The sequence below is a fragment of the Podarcis raffonei genome, chromosome 1, assembly GCF_027172205.1.
Source record: "Podarcis raffonei isolate rPodRaf1 chromosome 1, rPodRaf1.pri, whole genome shotgun sequence".
Taxonomy (NCBI): Eukaryota; Metazoa; Chordata; class Lepidosauria; order Squamata; family Lacertidae; genus Podarcis; species Podarcis raffonei.
The window spans coordinates 135,038,601-135,056,819 of NC_070602.1; the positions used below are offsets into that span (position 1 = coordinate 135,038,601).

Consider the following 18,219-nt stretch of genomic DNA (forward strand, 5'->3'; position numbering starts at 1 on the left):
CAACAAAGGGATTGCTGCACAGTGATCCCTCTTGCTGTTCTGGCTTCTGTGATAGCTGTGCAGCCTGCATTCGCTCCATAAGATGCACACACATTTCCCCTTACTTTTTAGGAGGGAAAAAGTGAGTCTTATAGAGCAAAAAATACAGTAGTTTCTTTTTACCTGTCCTGAATCAGGAGTGCCAACTTTGCCCTGTGACTGTGGGCGCCTGGGGCTGTGGGTGCCATGAAGTGTGAGTGGCTCTGGCACCAAAGTCTGTGGGTGCCCAGCCCCTTCACGGGCAAATTTGTGGGTGCTTGGGGCCCCAGGGTTCCTGGCAGCTGGCACCTCTGTCCTGAATCTACTGCCCATCAGTCTCATTGGCTTTCTAGTGTTCTGATAGAGAAACGATTCTGTATTCACGTTATTAATGTTTGTTTCATAAAAGTTATACACTGCTTGATTGTAAAACAAAACAAAACTTCAAAGCGTGTTTTTTCCCCAAAAAGATAAAACAATAAAATTGTCAGAAATTTACAAGCAAACTTTAAAACACAGGAGCTAAAATAGATTGACATTCACACCAGCTTTCTAATCATCTGGGCAAGCCTGTCTAAACAGGAATGTTTTTTCAAGCAGGCACCTGCCTGGTGTCACGAGGCAGGGAGTTCCGAAGGGCAGGCGCAGCCCCGCCAAAAGGCAGAGTTCTTACAACATGACCAGCCTCTATCCTGTCTCCTCTCAGGCACCTTTTAAAAACGAAAACCTATCGAGCCCCCAAACGCTTCATGCTCCGACCCCACGCGAAACCCAGAGGGAAAGACTTCCGCGAACCACCTTAACTTCCGCGAACCACCTTAAGGCGAAGCGGGAAGCCCTGGCGTGGTGGCCTTTCCGCCAATGGGGCGAGAGCGAAGGCGGCGCCGGGAGGAGGCAGCCGGAGAGGCCCGCCAGGCCGCGCTCCCTGCGGGGCTGATGGCCGAGGCGAAGCCGGCGGGCGAGGCCCAGGGAAGCCCCGAAGCCCCGGGGGCTCCTCCGGGGGCCGCGCGGGGCCAGGCAGGTAAAGTGCGGGGCGCCGGGGATCTGACGCGCTAAAAAGAGTCAAACGCGTGTGTGTGTGTTCGTGTGTATGTGTCCATTCCTTCGTGTCAGCTGCTGACATTCAGGCTTCTTTCCAGTAAGTGGTGCATATTTATTCCGATATTGAATTTTCCAACCGAGTATCTACCAGGCACCCATCAGAGCGGACTTCGGAAACGCTGAACAAACTAAACCAAACAGGTTTCTGCTTCAATTTACCAGGATCCTCAAGAGACTTAAGCGGCTCCCTGGGCATTGGAGGCACTTGAGACGCATCCGGTGCACATCTTGCTCCTATTCCCAACCTGTTACTTCTGATCCCTCGCGCTTCTCTTCTGAGGCTCAGCGAGGGAGGGATGGTTTGCGCGTGATTTTTAGTAGTTATTCACTGGAAAATAGCCTTGCTAATATAACTAGATAGCTTTTATCCTCACCATGATCTACTGGACGGCATTTGATAAGAGTAAGCAGATTGTATGCCAAAGCCAGTGCTTTCAAAAAAAGCTTGTGCTTTTTTGTTTTTGGAAACCCTCTGCTGGGGACTGTGGTCACTTTTGTGGGCTGGACATCAAATGACCTGTATTCTTAGCTCAGCTGCCGGACGAATCTGGGGGAAATCTTGCTCCGTCTCCCCTGCTATTTGTTTCGGTAAAATAGGGATAATGGTGGTGCCATGGGCGTGGCCGGGAGGGCAGGCTCCTCCCCCCAATCAATCAAAATTAATAAAAATCAATATAAATCCAAGGTTCTGTTCCCCGCTAACAAAAATCCTGGCTACGCCCATGAGTGGTGCTTTGATTTTCTACAAACATTGAATGCTGAATGCATATACCAGCAATACAGAAGCCCTTGCCACTCCTTCTTGGGTTTTACCCTCATTGCAATAGTGTTCAGTGCGGTGGAAAGAAAAGATACAAGTTTAATAAATTAACTAAGCACAGTTCTTTACTCTTATATTCAAAAGGTAAATTGGAAGACTTAGTAGTGTGAGTACAGAATCTGCTTCCTCATGCAGTCACCCAAATACAGGAAGCAAGGAATGTCTGATTGAATTGAATTGAATGCTTCAAACAGGCTTTTCTGTGTATATCTGGGGCTTTGCTGAGATTAACTTTCATGAGCAAATTTAAAGCACTCTACTGTCTTGAGCATCTACAGATATGGCATCAGCCACTCCTCTATAACACCAGCAAACACACACACACACACACACACAAGAGAGAGAGAGAGAGAGAGAGAGAGAACGAACATTGTATTATTAGTAGGACATGTTACAGAATACCTTCAGAATATTTAACAGGCAAATATCTCTGAATCTTACACATGCAATTATAATTTAATTTCACCTAATCAGATCACAGTGACTTGTTTGGGGAAGAAATGTAATTGTCTGCTAATGGATTTCCAGGCCGCACAGTTGTTCTCAGTCATTCTAGCAAATGGGTTTGAAGATTGTGGCTTTTAATGCAGCAAGCAATTATTCTTAATTCATGTTTGCTTTACTTCCTGGGATTCCCAGAAAATGTTAATAACAGATTTCATCGCAGGTTCTTATACATAGTTACTAAACTAATTTTTCATGTTGTTTTCTAGATGATGTGGTGATAGATAAGTCTTTGTATTGCAGTCTGTATGACCTGAAGGAAAACACTCGAAACATACAATCTCAGTGAGAGAATTAGGACTCGATTGCTGATGTCTAATTATGTTAGTTTCCCTGTTTTCTCTAGGTAGTTGCTAATATAATTCAACTGAAAATTGGTTTTTGTGAACATATTTATTTGTATCTTGATCCTGTAGGGAAGGAGTGTCAGATGATTGTGTTCATTTCCTTTTGTTCTGAAGCTCCAAGCTAGGTAACGACTCTAAACATCACAAAGCACTTCGTATGTTACAAGTATCCTTTGCCTGCATTGTGCTAGCTCACATCTCAAGGAGTCCTTGAGCAAAGGAGACTGCTCAGAATATATCTAGGGACATTTTGCCCCATGCCTATTTGGCTGGGTATAATGGAGGAGCCATATTACGAAACATGTTAGGCAACTTTACAAATCTTTGATGTTTTTAAATGTGATGGTAAGTGGCTCAAACACCTGTTCGCTGCATGCAAAGGCATTTGTTTTTAGGACATATTGGATGATTGTAAACAATAATTATTCGAACGTTTGGAGACAGTAGGATAGTGCTATGTCCCACAATGGTCTCTTGTCAAATAGGTTTTGCTGATGTTTTAGCTATTTTCTTCCCAACCTATAAAACCTATAAAAGAACATCTTATACTTGAGGGCAAAATAGTCCTGCCACATGACCTTCAAATATCTGGAAAAAGCAACAACCAGTCTGTACAGGATCTCAAAGAGGTTGAAAATATCTCAGGCCCCACCTGACCTTCTCTGTGCTTTCCAGGCACGGTCTGTGCTTTAAAGCTCTGTGTCTTTACCGCTGAATCAGAGCAAACAGCAATTCACAGAAAACCTGAATTGCCATTGGTCGTGCTTCAGCTTTAAAGAGTGGGTTTTTACAGAGAATGTTTTGGGGCGAAAGAAAGAGCAGTTAGATATGGAGCTTTAAAGCACAGACCTGAGCAAAAGGTAAATGTGGTTGAGTCCTCTCTTGTGGCCCTGCTTCTTTCTCATCCACAGTGGGTTACTCCAGTGACCATAGCAGAACCTCCTGGTCAGGGCTGAGCTCCTGCTGAGTTTTATGACCTAAAGCAGCAACAATCTCTCCAGCACAGGTCGCAATCTGAAGGAGTGGCTGAAGGAACAATTCTGTGACCACCCCATTGAGCACTGTGAGGACACCCGGCTGCATGATGCTGCTTATGTGGGAGACTTGCAAACCATTAAAAACCTGTTGGAGGAAGAGAGCTTTCAAAGGTAGCTCTCAATTTTACTGAAATGGAGCATGGATTCTCAGGTGATAAATCAAACACTTTAGCCCTGAGTACATTTTAGCCTCATGCAAATAGTCACTGAGGAACACTGAGGGTTCAAAGGGATGTATGAAGATGGGGATCTCCTACTGATCATCCTCCTGGGCTCTGTATGTTCCAGGTTCCATCTGCACATTTATTCCATCTATCAGATCTGTACTGTCCATGTTTGTAGAGTTCAGATTATGGGCAGCCTTCCTGTATGAATTATTCAGGCGTACGTAATTCTGGGTGTATGTATCTAAGCTGGGGTTGCATATAGGTTTGGGTGTGCATGTGTGCAGTCAGTGACAGACTGTTTGCATCAAATGGATACTGGAATCGTAGTCCAAAACAACTGAAGAGTGGCAGGTTAGCAAAGGCTGCATGTGATTGTGCCTTATATATCTATTTAGACGTGATTTTATTCCCATGCTGTCAGAAAATTGTTGTTATGGATAACATAGGACATCCAGGGAAAGAATCCAGGGAGGGAAAAGTTGGTGTTTGTTCTTAATTTTTGCCCCACACTTGCTGAGAACAGTGCATGCTCACAGGGGGAAGCAAGGCAAGATCCAGGCATGCTCATGGATTACTTAGTTGTGCTGCTTTTGCTTTCTTCAGCCGCATCAATGAGAAATCCGTGTGGTGTTGTGGATGGCTGCCTTGTACACCGCTGCGGATTGCTGCCACGGCAGGACATGGAAACTGTGTGGATTTCCTGATTCAGAAAGGGGCAGAGATTGATCTTGTGGACGTGAAAGGGCAAACTGCCCTGTACGTAGCTGTTGTGAATGGGCATCTGGAATGCGCACAGATCCTTCTGCAAGCCGGAGCTGACCCCAATGGGAGCCGTCACCACCGCAGCACCCCTGTGTATCATGCTGCCCGGGTAGGCAGCACTGACATCCTGAGAGAGCTGATCAGGTAAGTGCAGAGTGATTTTGCTTCATCTTTGCCCAGGAGCCAGTTGCCGGTCAGCCAAATAGGGTATGTTTGCTACGGAAAGGATTCTGAGTTGTCCAATTCCAACAGGCAGCAATTGTCAGTGAGAGAAGATAGGCAGAGTTGGGGGAGGGTCCTCAGAAAACGGAAAGACTTGAGAATTCCATTTTTAGGGTAGGAGAAATTCAGAATCCTTTCAAATATCTACACTTCCTCGCAAAATTTAATGTGTTACCATTCTGACAAAAACGTGCTCAAGACGGCACACTTTTATTCTTCCCTTCCTGACCATTCTGAGAATAAGAACATATATGAGTTATTCACCCAGCAGCTGATGGCTGGCATGTGGAACAGGGATTGCAGGTCAAAGCCCTTCATGTCCCCTCTTGAAGGTCTGGCTTTCCATCTTCTCTCTTGCCAAAGTTAAACATTTAAAGTCCCATTTTGACCCCACCTCTCCACTCTCAAGGCAGCCGGTAATGAACGAGTCATAAAAACATCAAAAATGGTTAAAAATATGTCTCACCACTACAGTGAAATTGTAGCCAGCAAAATTCAAAGAGAGAAGCAACAAAGCCTGGTATGGGAACCAGACAGATTACAGCCTTCACCAATAACACATTGCCTTAACCTGGGGTCTGAAGGCAGATAAAGAGTTGGCATTCTAGGGCAAATATGTCCAGAGACAAACAAACAAACAAAACAATAACCCCTGGGATTGCCACCTAGTGTATACTCAAGAGCCACTCACACCACCAGTCCCAAGTCTCTAATAGGTGTGCCTTCTGATAAACTTGTTGAAGGGTGGGAGATAAATGCCTACAATAGATAAGATAGATACACATTCTTAAACACCCATTAATTAAAGACCACTTTACTTAGTTAGGTGTACACATAAAATTTTCGGTATACAGATCTGAAAAGCTGATGTTTGAAGTGTCATGTCGCAGTGGAGGCAGCTGAACCATTCAGTTCTGTGAGCCAAACCACATGTGATGGTGGCAGACCCACATGTCAGAACCACATCCAGGGTTTCTTGCATCTCCATGATCTATATGAATTTATGAAGCAAGAGCCCTTTTGGTGTAAGGTGATGGTGTGCAGATTTATACTTCGGCTGCAAGGACTCTTAGCCAGCAATATTAAATGTAGACTTTGGAAAGCTTTCAAGTTTAAAATTAACTGACCCTGGCCAATATCTTCTCATTAAATAATTTCTCTTTCAAGATGACTATGCTAATACCAGATTGTCAAGTTGAAATGCAGCTATTAATCAGTTTAAATTGCTTTGTGGAAAGCTTAAAATATCAATTATGCCACTCATACTACAGAAAATGCACTCGTCCAATAAAATACAGATACATACATATGCCCAGCTGCTAAAGAAAGCAAACAAAATTCCACATCCAGTCTAGCTTGACCCTAAGAATTATGACCTAAGTAAATATACTTTTGGGGGGAAGGGACTGTCCTATGTTAGAACATCTCTCCAACATTTTTGACCTGGGTACATGATAAACCATCCATCTGACACATGCCCTAGTTTAGCAATGCATGCAGCTACACTGAAAGCACACCTGTGTCCCCATTTCCAATTCACAGAGTACATGGTTTATCTGAGATGGCTTTTCATGTGTCTGTGCGGGAAAAGAAATATTAGAAGGTCTGAGAAGTGAATAGGAGAGCTTCTGCTTCCCATCCCTCAACTAGACTGCAATACAACTTTCCAGGTGCACGTCGGATTCATCTCCTGACAGCCATTCAGAAGCAGGGACACCATTTTTTATTTGGGGTGGTGAGAAATAAGGTTCACAGCAAGATTCAGGAGGCCATTCTTGGATATTTTCAAAATTAAATTGCAAAACAAAAACAGTTGGAGCTGAAAAACCAGGATGAGCAGAAAGCAAATAGCCACTACCACTGTTTTGCAATTACTTGGGCAAGTGTTGCTCAAACTGATAAGTTCTACAGCAGTTCTTATCCTTTCAAACACTCTTACAGAATCAGAAAACATCTTACAGATTTAGTTTCACTTGTCAGCCTTTTCATGGGCAACACTCTGGCATGAGAGGCCATGGATGCTTTAGCTAAGATTCCAGCATTGCATGGGGTTGACTTGATGACTGGGGTCCCTTCCAACTCCACAGCTCTAGGATTCTATCAGGTAGAACAGCCTTTTCATGAGTCGGAGGCTCTTTCCTCATCATGTGAAAGGGTTCTGGAGAATTCCCTCTCCTGAAAGGCCAAATCAGAAAACAAAAACTGTAAGCAGACCATGTGCCACCCCATGATTTTATGTGGCCTGACTAGTCTCTGAGCCTGCAGATAGTGCTGACTGACTTCACAGGGAATTGTCTGTGTTCTTCAAAGTGGTATTTTCCAGCTCCGCAATGACTAGTAAGTTCTACATACAGACGTAACCAGGACTTTCCCCCGCAAACCTGGCACAGAATAATATCACCCTTTCCTTATTAACCAGGGAGTGGAGGTAGAATGGAAATATATAATTAGGAAAGCAGAACCTCATTCTTAGACTGTTTGGATGGGAAGGGAAAGTTATTCCTAAGTCATATAAATTACTCCATAGGGACATTTGGAGACTCTGCTTAGAGTGGAATCCCCTTCCTGGTTACAGCAGAGCCAAACACAACTGCTCTGCTTCTGGTGACTTTTGCCTTGGCAAGCGCAACTAGTCTGCAGGATTTACATTTCAAACAAACATGTTGCTCTCAGTGATAGCTTTGAAATCCTGCTCAACTCTTTGAGATCTATCTAGCAATAAACAGAAAACGAATACTTGGCCATTTATTTGACGAGCTGCCATTTCCCGCCTTCCCTGTTTGCTGCTGCTGCCCATGCTTTTCTACTCTGCCAACCGTTATTATCGCAAAAGGTTGGTTTCCTGAAGGTGTGTGCATCTTTGTGTCTGTCAATAGTGAAAGTCATATGAGGAGATCTCTAGAAGGCAACAAGTTCGGAAATGCTGTTGGTGTTTGTGTGAGTTGACAGCACTGGAACAGTCACATTAAAGGGCCAAAGAGGCAGGACAAGTGGTAAGCGACCAAAAATGGGGCTACCTCAGTGGCACCCCCAATTCCCCCCCTCTCCCCCCCTTGAGTTGGTATGGGATAGAGGAGGAAGATCAGCACAGTAGTACTACTACTCCATAGTAATAGAGTACTTCTAATATTCAAAGTACTTAATATGCATGATCTAAAACAGTCCTCTAGTAGTGTTGTTATTATTATGTGCATATACAGTGGTACCTCGGGTTACATACGCTTCAGGTTACACACTCCGCTAACCCAGAAATGGTGCTTCAGGTTAAGAACTTTGCTTCAGGATAAGAACAGAAATTGGGCTCTGGCGGCGCGTCAGCAGCAGGAGGCCCCCATTAGCTAAAGTGGTGCTTCAGGTTAAGAACAGTTTCAGTTTAAGAATGGACCTCCGGAACGAATTAAGTACTTAACCTGAGGTACCACTGTAGCAGGTAGGGGGACTGAAGGCAAAAGGCAGAGGCTTACCTAAAACCGTCTTGTGAGTTCATGGCTGTAGTAAGAATTGAACCAGCCGTCTCACAGCCCAGTTTCTTAGCCATTGCTCACTTCTAGTTAGGGAAGACGTGTGAGTCCAGCCCAGAGAATCTAGCCAAGGCCTATTGCAGCTCCCTCTGCTGAAAGCTGAGCTGCTCATGTGCTTTGCCTTTTTTATTGACTTAGCAATGACTCCCTTGTGGGAATTCTATGGTTGTGGTCAAGTTAGTGTCTACATTGCAGCCACCAATTTTCCATTTCAAAACAGCATCAGCTTGACCCCTGCACTCATTTCCAACAAGGCCAGGAAAGGTGTAATATGCCTGCATGAGACACTGTGAATTTGTTTTAGGTTGACCCCTGGCCCACACCTATTTTTGGGAGTGGGAAGGAATAATAATAATAATTTTATTATTTATATCCCGCCCACCTGACTGGGTTGCCCAGGAAGGATTCAAAATACATTACAGGGCAGAATCTCAAACCTCATGATCTCATCAGTAATAAATGCTGAAGGATTTTGTTAACACTTAACCTAAATTCTTCCGAAATCTCCCTTAAGTTATGGATATGGCATACTGTGGCCTGCATTGAGGGGGCTGATCCAGGCATGGGGAGAATTGTACTTAACTTAGACAGGAGATCGGCTGGAATACCTTTAGTAACTTCTGGTTCTGTGCTTCTGCAGTCCCACAGGACTGGCTCTTTTAAGGAATCTGTGTCCCCGCATCCCCCTCCTCTATTGGGCCACATTTTAGACAACCTTTGCTTCCCAAAACAGTCAGGATAGCATGTGTGATTTTTCATTTTAGTCGGGGAGAGCTCAGTCCGGGCTTTCCCCCAGTTTTCCCACAGAGGGCGGCACAATTCTTTCACACCAGCACATCTCTGGAGTCTTGGCTTTCATAGTTTGCATTCTGAATATTGCTAAACCCTCTCTGTTTCCATCTTGCCATGTGAAAGCTGTCCTAGCAACTAGCAAGCTGGCTACTTGGCAGATATATATTCTTGTCTGTAACCACATGCGGTGAAAAGCAGATTTAATTGGCACTACCTTTAGAGAGGGATTTAACAAAGCCTCTTTGCCTCACCCTGATGCTCATGTGAATTTGTAGCTTCTGAAACTGAAGAGGGAGAGGCAGGAATCGTCAGTGCAGTGACAGGCAAAGAGGGCAAGGTGGCCAGACGGCTAAAGAAAAACCCAGCCTGAACAGGGAGCCAGTATAGCAACCGAGAGCAGCGTTTGATGATGCAGTTATAGTCAGAGAATCGTAGAATTGTAGAGTAGGAAGGGACTCCAAGGGTCCTCTAGTCCACTCCCTGCAATGCAGGATTCTCAGCTAAAGCATCCATGACAGATGGCCATCCAACCTCTGCTTAAAAATCTCCAAGGAAGGAGAGTCCACCACCTCTCGTGGGAGTCCGTTCCACTGCCAAACAGCTCTTACTGTCTGAAAGTTCTTCCTGATGTTTCAGTAACTTGAATCCACTGGTTCAGTTCCTACTCTCCTGTGCAGAAGAAAATAAGCTTGCTCATCCTCCATGTGACAGACCTTGAGAGATTTGAAGACGGCTATCATATCTCCTCAGTCTCCTTTTTTGCAGGTTAGACATACCCAGCTCCTTCAACAGTTCCTCATCAGATTTGGTTGGCAGAGCCTTGATCACCTTGGTCACTCTCCTCTGCACATGTTCCAGCTGGTCAATATTCTCCTTAAATTGGGGTAACCAGAACTGGATATAGTATTCCAGGTGTGTTCTGACCAAGGCAGAGTAAAATACGACTATTACTTCCCTTGATCAGTGTCAGGGAACTGCCATCGGAGAAACAGGAGGTTAAAGGGCTCACAGAGGCTGAGAGAGACTTATCAGCTGAGGAGGGAACCAGCAGGGGAAGAGGAGGAGCTCCAAGGGAAAGTGAGTCAGAGGGAGGGCTCAGAGACACTTCCAGCGAAAACAGTGGGGAGGTTTCAGGACCTCCCATAGGGACACCCACTCCTCGCTGTCGCGCCAAGAGTCCAGAAGACGCGTTTCCGTTAAGGAACTTTTATGCTGGAAGAAGTTCCGTAAACGCCCACTGTCTGATACTACAAGCGACTGACAGAGCCATGCTTAAGGAGCTCCGTCACAGACAGAGGTTTGTGGACTTAGCCAAACTCTGAGGGACTAGGAATTTTACGCACAATCAGCTCATCATCCCATCACAATCAGTATCTATGCTATTGTTGATGTAACCTAAAATAACATTAGCTTTTTCTTTTGTTGTTGTTGCTGCATCACACTAACTCATATTAAGCTTGTGTTCTCCTAAGACCTCCTTTTCACATGTACTACTGACTGGGTGTCCCCCATCGTATATTGGTACAGCTGGTTCTAAGTGTAGAACTTGTTGTTTGTCCCTATTGAAATTCATTTTTTTAGCTTGGGTCCAGTTATCCAATCTGTTAAGGTCACTTTGAATTCTGATTCTGTCTTCTACTGAATTAGCTACCCCTCCCAGTTTGGTGTCATCTGCAAATTTGATGAACACCCCCACAATTCCTTCATCCAAGTCATTTATAAAGACATTGAACAACAACAGGCCCAGAACAGAACCCTGAGGAACCTTTAAGGAGCGCTCCTTGGGATCAGTCAGTCAACCAGTTACAAATTCACCTAACAGTTACCTTATTCAACCCACATTTTACCAGCTTCTTCACAAGAATATCATGAAGAACTTTGTCAAAAGCCTTACTGAAATCAAGACGCACTATGTCCACAGCATTCCCCTGACCCACCAAGCTTCTAACTCTATTGTTTTTAAAAAAGAGATTTGTATGGTATAACTTATTTTTGAGAAACCAATGCTGGGTCTTTGTAACCACAGCATGCATTTCTGAGTGCTAACATACTAAATGTTTAATTATGTTTTCTAGGACCTTTCCAGGTATTGATGTCAAGCTCACTGGTTGGTAGCTACCTGGATCTTCTCTCCCCCCCCCCTTTTGAAGATGGGGACAGCATGTGCCCACCTGCAGTCTGCAGGGACCTCACCTGTTCTCCAAGAATTCTCAAAGATTATAGACAGAAGCTCTCAGATTACATCCTCAAACTTCTTTAGTACCCTTCAGTGAAGCTCCTCAGGCCCTTAAGTTCATTTAAAGTAGCTGGGTGTTCCCTTATTACCTCTTTTCCTATCTTGGGCTGCAGCTCCCTCCTTACATCATTTACTCTGTTATCACCAGGCTGGGCATTGCTTTCCTTTTGGGTGAAGACAGAGGCAAAGTAGGCCTTCACTCTGCCACCCAGTAGCATTTCTCCGTCTTCTCCATGCAGAGGACCTCCCACTTGCTCGACTCTCATCTTACTTCGGACAAAGCCAAAGAAACCTTTTATTATCATTTTTAACTTCTCTTGCAAGCCTGAGCTCGTTTTGAGCTTTGACCCACCTGACCTTCCCTGGGCAACTGTGCTACTTGTGTATACTCCTCCTTTGTGATTTCCCCTTTCCTCCATTTCTTCTCTAAGCTCCTTATGCAGCCACACCAGTTTCTTTAGTGCCTCATGCTTTTCTTTCTTGTTGGAATTGTCTTTATCTGTTGTCTGAGGATTGCACCTATTATGTATTTATTGCATTTATATCCTACCTTTTTCTCCAAGGAGCTCAAGGTGGCGTTCTTGGTTTTCCTCCTCCTCCTTTAATCCCCACAGCAACCCAGTGAGGTAGGTGAAGCTGAACCAGTAAGCTTCATATCCAAGGGGATTTGAACCTTGACTCACCAGGACCAAGGCTGACATTGAAATCACTGCACCCCACTGGCTCTCACCTAACGCTAGAGGTACATAATCTGGTGGAGGACGACCACCTCCTGCTCGACTTCACAAGGTTTTATTCCTATCCCTCCTGGTCCAAGGCACATAAAGTCCGACAGGGCAGGATTTTGCAGCTTGCCTAGCCACCATCTCTCCGCCACAAGAGAGCTTAATGAAAGCAGGGTTGCCATAGTCTTTCCCAATGAATTTCATTTTCTTTCCTCAGGTATGGCGCTGATGTGGATGTAAATCACCATTTGATCTCGGGGACCCCCAGCCCATCTTCCCGGCCGCTCACCTCCCTGGTGGTCTGCCCGTTGTACATTAGCGCAGCCTATCACAACCTGCCGTGCTTCCGGCTGATTCTGCAAGCAGGAGCCAACCCAGATTTTAACTCCTGCGGCCCCGTCAACATCCAGGGCTTCTCCAGGGGCTCTGCGGTGTGTGTCATGGATGCAGTCTTGAGACATGGGTGTGATGTGGCTTTTGTCAACCTCTTGATTGACTTCGGTGCCAACTTGAATCTGGTGAAATGGGAGACTCTGGGAGAAGGAGCTACAGGAAGGATCAAAGTGAACCCAGAAGCCTTGCAGGTGTTCAAAGAAGCCAGGAGTGAGTGGAAAAAGTTATTTTGGCATTCATATTCTATCCCTGCAAAAGGAGTGCGTAGTGAACCGAAAGTACCTCTATTAGGGTTGTCAGCTGGTTTAAATTTTCATTGGGGATTTTTTTAACTGATGAAAATGGGGAAATGCTTTTAATACATGACATAGAAATTTAGTAGTGTCTGAATATGATTTTCATTTAAATATAGTAATTTATATAGAATTTTCCATATGAATTTCAAAAGCAGCACACAAACAAAAAGCTAATAAAACACCCATAAAATAAAATAATTTAACTAAAACAGTAAAAACAAAAAAAGAAACACAGCTACAATCCAAATCAGAGCCAGAACAATTAATGAATTCATTTTCAAAGGCCAACTCAGACAGAAATCTTTTTGTTAGCAGGGAGGAGGCTGTAGGAACTTGTTGTGACCCACAGTACTGGGGTCCCTGCAAGGAAGCCCTACTCCTTGTGAACAAGGTTTTAGAGGTTTTACTATGGTCAATTGGTGTATAAAGTTTGTTTACTGTAAACAAACAAATCTTGGCTCCTCATAAGATGGAATTCAGAGGAGGAGCTCATCAGTGCTGCAGAGGTGGGTGTGGCAGGGACAGTGCTATTTTTCTATTAAAAGAAGTGCCGGAACTCACCGTGAACACCTCCCTCATTCTCTTAGAATGGCCATGGCGCCCAGCTGAGAGGGGCCAGAACTGAGTTCTGGTGAGTTCCGGCTGAAAAAAAGCTCTGCGCATGGAAGTCATGCAGGAGGTGATGTTCCCTGAGATAATAAGGATTAAATAATCATCATAAATCATCTGTTTATACCCTGCTCTTCTACTAAAAGTAGAAGAGTGCAGAATACCACATAATAATAAAACCATATAATATTAAATTTGATAGGCAGTACAGATACAACTACAATAAAACCTGTTTTAGTCTTTACAAGTAAGAACCAGCCCTTTGAGTTGGGCCTGGGAACAGACAGCTTTCTGTGTCATGTGGCCAGCAGGACTAAACCGCTTCTGGTGCAATGGGACACCGTGACGGAAACCAGAGCGCACGGAAACACCGTTTACCTTCCCACCACAGCGATACCTATTTATCTACTTGCACTGGTGTGCTTTTGAACTGCTAGGTTGGCAGGAGCTGGGACAGAGCAACAGGAGCTCACCCCATTGTGCGGATTCAAACTGCCAACCTTCTGATCGGCAAGCTCAAGAGGCTCGGTGGTTTAGACCACAGCGCTACCTGCTCCCTTAGAGTACCTGCCTAATATCAATGGGTAGGTAGTTCCAGCTGTAGGTACTGCTGCACTGAATGATCAATTCCTTGCAAGTCCAGAACAAACCTTATGAAGTATGTGTAAAAGTGCCAGTTCTTCAGATCAAAGCAGTTGTGTAGCACATACAAAGTAAGGCAGTCCTTCAAGTAAACTTGAACCTAAGCTACTGAGGACTTTTTATATACTAACAGTACCACCTTGAATATGGCCTGGTAACAAATCAGCAGCTAGTTCAGATTTGTGAGCAGCAGTGATATCCAACCAGCTCCTTCCTGCAGAGTCGCTGCTTAGTTCTTACTCTCCCTGCTTATGGCTTTTCCACACTTCCACTTGTCTCGTGCCTAGAAAGCAGGGGACTGAGCGTTTGCTACTCCACTTTCCAGGAAAACCCACTCTTTAGTGCTGAATCGGAGCAAACCCCAATTTGCGGGAAGCCCGATTGACATTCTCTCCAGTTCAGCACTACAGAGTGGGTTTTCGCTGGGTGAAAGCGATGAGCCCTAAGTTCTGCTTAGAGCTGGGTGCACCTCTCACTTCTGCATGCAGCCTAAAGGTATAAACTAGGCCTGGGTGTTTGTGGGACTAGGAGTTGTGGGTCTGCTGTGGTATTCAGTTGTTTCTTTTTCTCTCCTTGTCTCTTTCTCGTGTGTCGCATCACAGGCTGCCCTAGGAGTCTGATGTCTTTGTGCCGCGTGGCAGTACGAAGGACACTCGGGAAACGTCGTCTGCACCTGATCCATGCTCTTCCAGTGCCAGACCAAATCATAAATTTTTTACTCCATAAACAGCAGTGAGGTCTCCTTGGATGTTTTGGAGGACAATTTCCCTTCCTTCTTTGTCTCTCCCCCCTTTAATGAGGATTTTGCTTTTTTAAGAGTGAGCAATTGAAAACAGGAAGAATTGTTTGTGTTTGTTTAATGCTATAAAATTATTTTCATGATATTATTTCTGTCAATTATTCTATATACTTTGGGTTTTAGCAAAGCTGCTTCCTGGTGAATTTGATCTGATGTGTTACAGTGCTTCACGTATCATGGGGAAAAAAAGGACGTGGTCCTATAGCTTTAGTGCAGATAGTATTTGTTTTTAGTGGTGTGGATGTGTTTATTTAAAGCATGTGCTGTTGTTCCAAAAACAGCTCAAGGTATTTATTTAGCAGGCAGTGTGGCAAGGCTGTGCCTCCGGGCTGCCACAGACACCTCACCCTTCTCCATCCTGGGATGAGGCAGCAACTCAGCCAGAGGGAGGCCAGGTGAGCAGTCCTGCTCTTCTGAGGGCTCAGGATGAGTTCTGCAGTCATAGGCAGCAGAAAGTAGTTCAGGGTCGCAATCTACATGGTTTTAGTTCCAAGACTTACCTCATCCCTCGCCATACGGCCAACTCCAACAATCTACATATTCCCAGTCGTGCCTTCCCAATTACATATATGTTTTAAAATGCACTCATCTGATTTTTTCACGCTATTCAAATAATCACCAGTAAATTATTGTTGCTGTCTTGATGATTAGCTGTTGTGGAATTTATTCCAGTTTCTTTTCAGCACAGTGTAAAGTATACTAAAAATCTTGTCCATCAGTAGCATGAGGTAACCACAGTTCTGAAGCATTTTATCTTGTGTGTATGTGTTTAAGAAATCATGTTGGCTTAAAAAAATCTTCAAGGTAAGGCGAATGCAGCATTTTCTGATGTCCAAAATATGTACCTTTGGCTACTAATGCTATTCGTATTTATTATTCACAAAGCACCTGCATTTTTCTATGTGCTGTAAAAATATTTAAAATATTGGTTGTATCCAATGTAGTGCAAGCAGAGTTCCTCCTTCAGCAGGACTCCAAGGCTTTGGAGCAGATTTTGAGGATGCACAGAGTGGACGCACAGGGTGCAGGAAGCATAGAAGAGTTGGAAGGAATCTCAGCCAAAGTATCCATGACAGATGGCCATCCAACATTTGCTTAAAAACCTCCAAGGAAGGAGAGTCTTTCACCACCGGAGGGAGTCTGTTCCACTGTTGAACAGCTCTTCCCGCTGGAAAGTTCTTCCTGATGTTTAGTCTGACTCTACTTTCTTGTAACTTGAAGCCATGGGTTCGAGTCCCACCCTCCAGAGCAGGAGAAAAGAAGCTTGCTCTGTCTTTCATGTGACAGCCCTTGAGATATTTGAAGATGGCTGGAAGGGAGAGTCTTGTGCATACAGAAGGCGCTTCCACCGGTGCCCTCTTACTGTTGGATACAACCATAGTCCATGACCACAGGTTTACAATCTACCACCAGACCTTTTCCTTGGTTAACAGGACTTGAGTCTGATCAGCTGCATTGATCACGGCCATTGCACAAAGAGAAAACTGAAGGATCACAGGGAGGGTAGAAATCATTGTTTTCCTTACATAGTCAGAGATATCTCAAACCCAGTGTGTAAACAGAAATTTGTACATACAAATAAATATGTGTGGGCCAGACTGGGATAATGCTTGCAGAAGGGGCTGCATAAATAGGTTTTCTATGCAGGACCTGTACCCTCCCTTTTTGCAGAGCCAAAGTTGCATGTGAGAATCCTACATGTGCGTGCATTGGGTATGGGCTCCTATGCAAACGAGGTCTTGAATGTGGGCTGATAATGCAGTCCTGGGTCTCCTTCCATGCAGTCCTTGATACTGGATGGCCATCTGCCTGGGGCTTCAGAGTTTGCGGATTCAGTGCGCTGCTGTTGTGAATCAATGCTTTCTAAAAACCACTATAAGGGAATCCCAGGACATTTTACCCACACATCCCATTCTTCACAATCTCCGACTGTTTTCAGGCTATTGTCTTTATCTTCAGTGTCTGTGCCTCATCAGAGCTAAAATTAATATTTTGTTGGAAGCCACCCAGAGGGTAACCCAGCCAGATGGGCAGGGCATTAATAATAATAATGTATAATAATAATAATTTATTATTCAGGAACATTCTTGACAATATTAAACCTGGTATAATTAAAACTCCAAACTGCAGTGGCGGAGGGTTCTTCTCTCTCCTTTCACTCCCATTCAGCATTGAAATCGAACTTTCCAAACTTTCTATGAGCTCATTCATTTAAGAATCTTAAAACAAATCTATTGAACACTGTAACAAATCCATTTACTAATTGTACTATTAGGGTATAGAAAATCTGGCAACCTAAACTTAACCTATTATTTCATTAATCCCAATATCACACCACCCACAAAGGGAGAGAGAAGCAATTTGAACATTGGGAATCCATAGGATTATATACATAATGAGATTTGTATAGCAATAATCAACCTATATCTATTAACCAAATAAAAATACCTTTGTCAAATCTTAACAGTAACTGAATCTATTTTAAAACAACATGTAAAAACACAAGCTCTGAAACCCTTAACACAATTAGAAAATTTATTAAATGCAGAGGGGCAAAAGGTTTAGATTCTAAATTGTACTCTATATTGCTCAATGTAACTTATGGATCTATGGAACCCCTTTTAAAAATGGGGAAATTATTGCAGAGATGGTAACACACCCCATTGCAAATGTAAAAAAAAATATTCTATATCACCTAATTGTTGGAGGGGTTACAATAAACTTGGTACGTATTATCTTTTATGGTGGGAATGTTAGTTGGTGCGAGATTTTTGGAATTTAATTTTGACAAAGATGATAAGTATCATACCCACCAACATTTCTTTGATGAAAATAGGGCTATCTCTTTCTATACCAGGAAGCTTCTCCTGTGTTTGATCTCCCGCACACATAGACGTCATAGACACATCTACATGGGTCACTTGGAGCCAATTACAGCCTCTCCGCTGAACCTACCTTGCAGAATTGTTGCAAAGAAAAAATGTGCGAGAAAGGGATCGTGTACAACAATGAAATAAACTTGTAGCTCTAAGCTGCCTTGAGTCCCTGACAGGGAAAAAGGTGGGAAATGGTGGTTGTTGTTGTTGTTGTTAGTAGTAGTAGTAGTAGTAGTAGTCGTCGTCGTAGTAGTAACCATGAGAATGATCAGGATCACACCAGACAGTAAATCCTATTGAACTTAGTGGGACTTAGTTCTGAGTAGACACGCTTTGGATTGCAGTGTGAGGC

At 43.9% G+C, this 18,219-nt stretch overlaps 1 protein-coding gene across 1 annotated transcript; it reads left to right on the forward strand.

Moving 5' to 3' along the window:
* Window positions 1–864: 864 nt before the first annotated feature.
* On the forward strand, window positions 865–15,170 carry ASB1 (ankyrin repeat and SOCS box containing 1). Its single transcript, XM_053363969.1, has 5 exons — window positions 865–1,039; window positions 3,797–3,938; window positions 4,598–4,900; window positions 12,470–12,855; window positions 14,795–15,170. Exons 1-5 carry the CDS (start codon window positions 880–882, stop codon window positions 14,926–14,928), a joined length of 1,125 nt encoding a protein of 374 aa, XP_053219944.1. The 5' UTR covers window positions 865–879; the 3' UTR covers window positions 14,929–15,170.
* The last annotated feature ends 3,049 nt before the right edge of the window (window positions 15,171–18,219 follow it).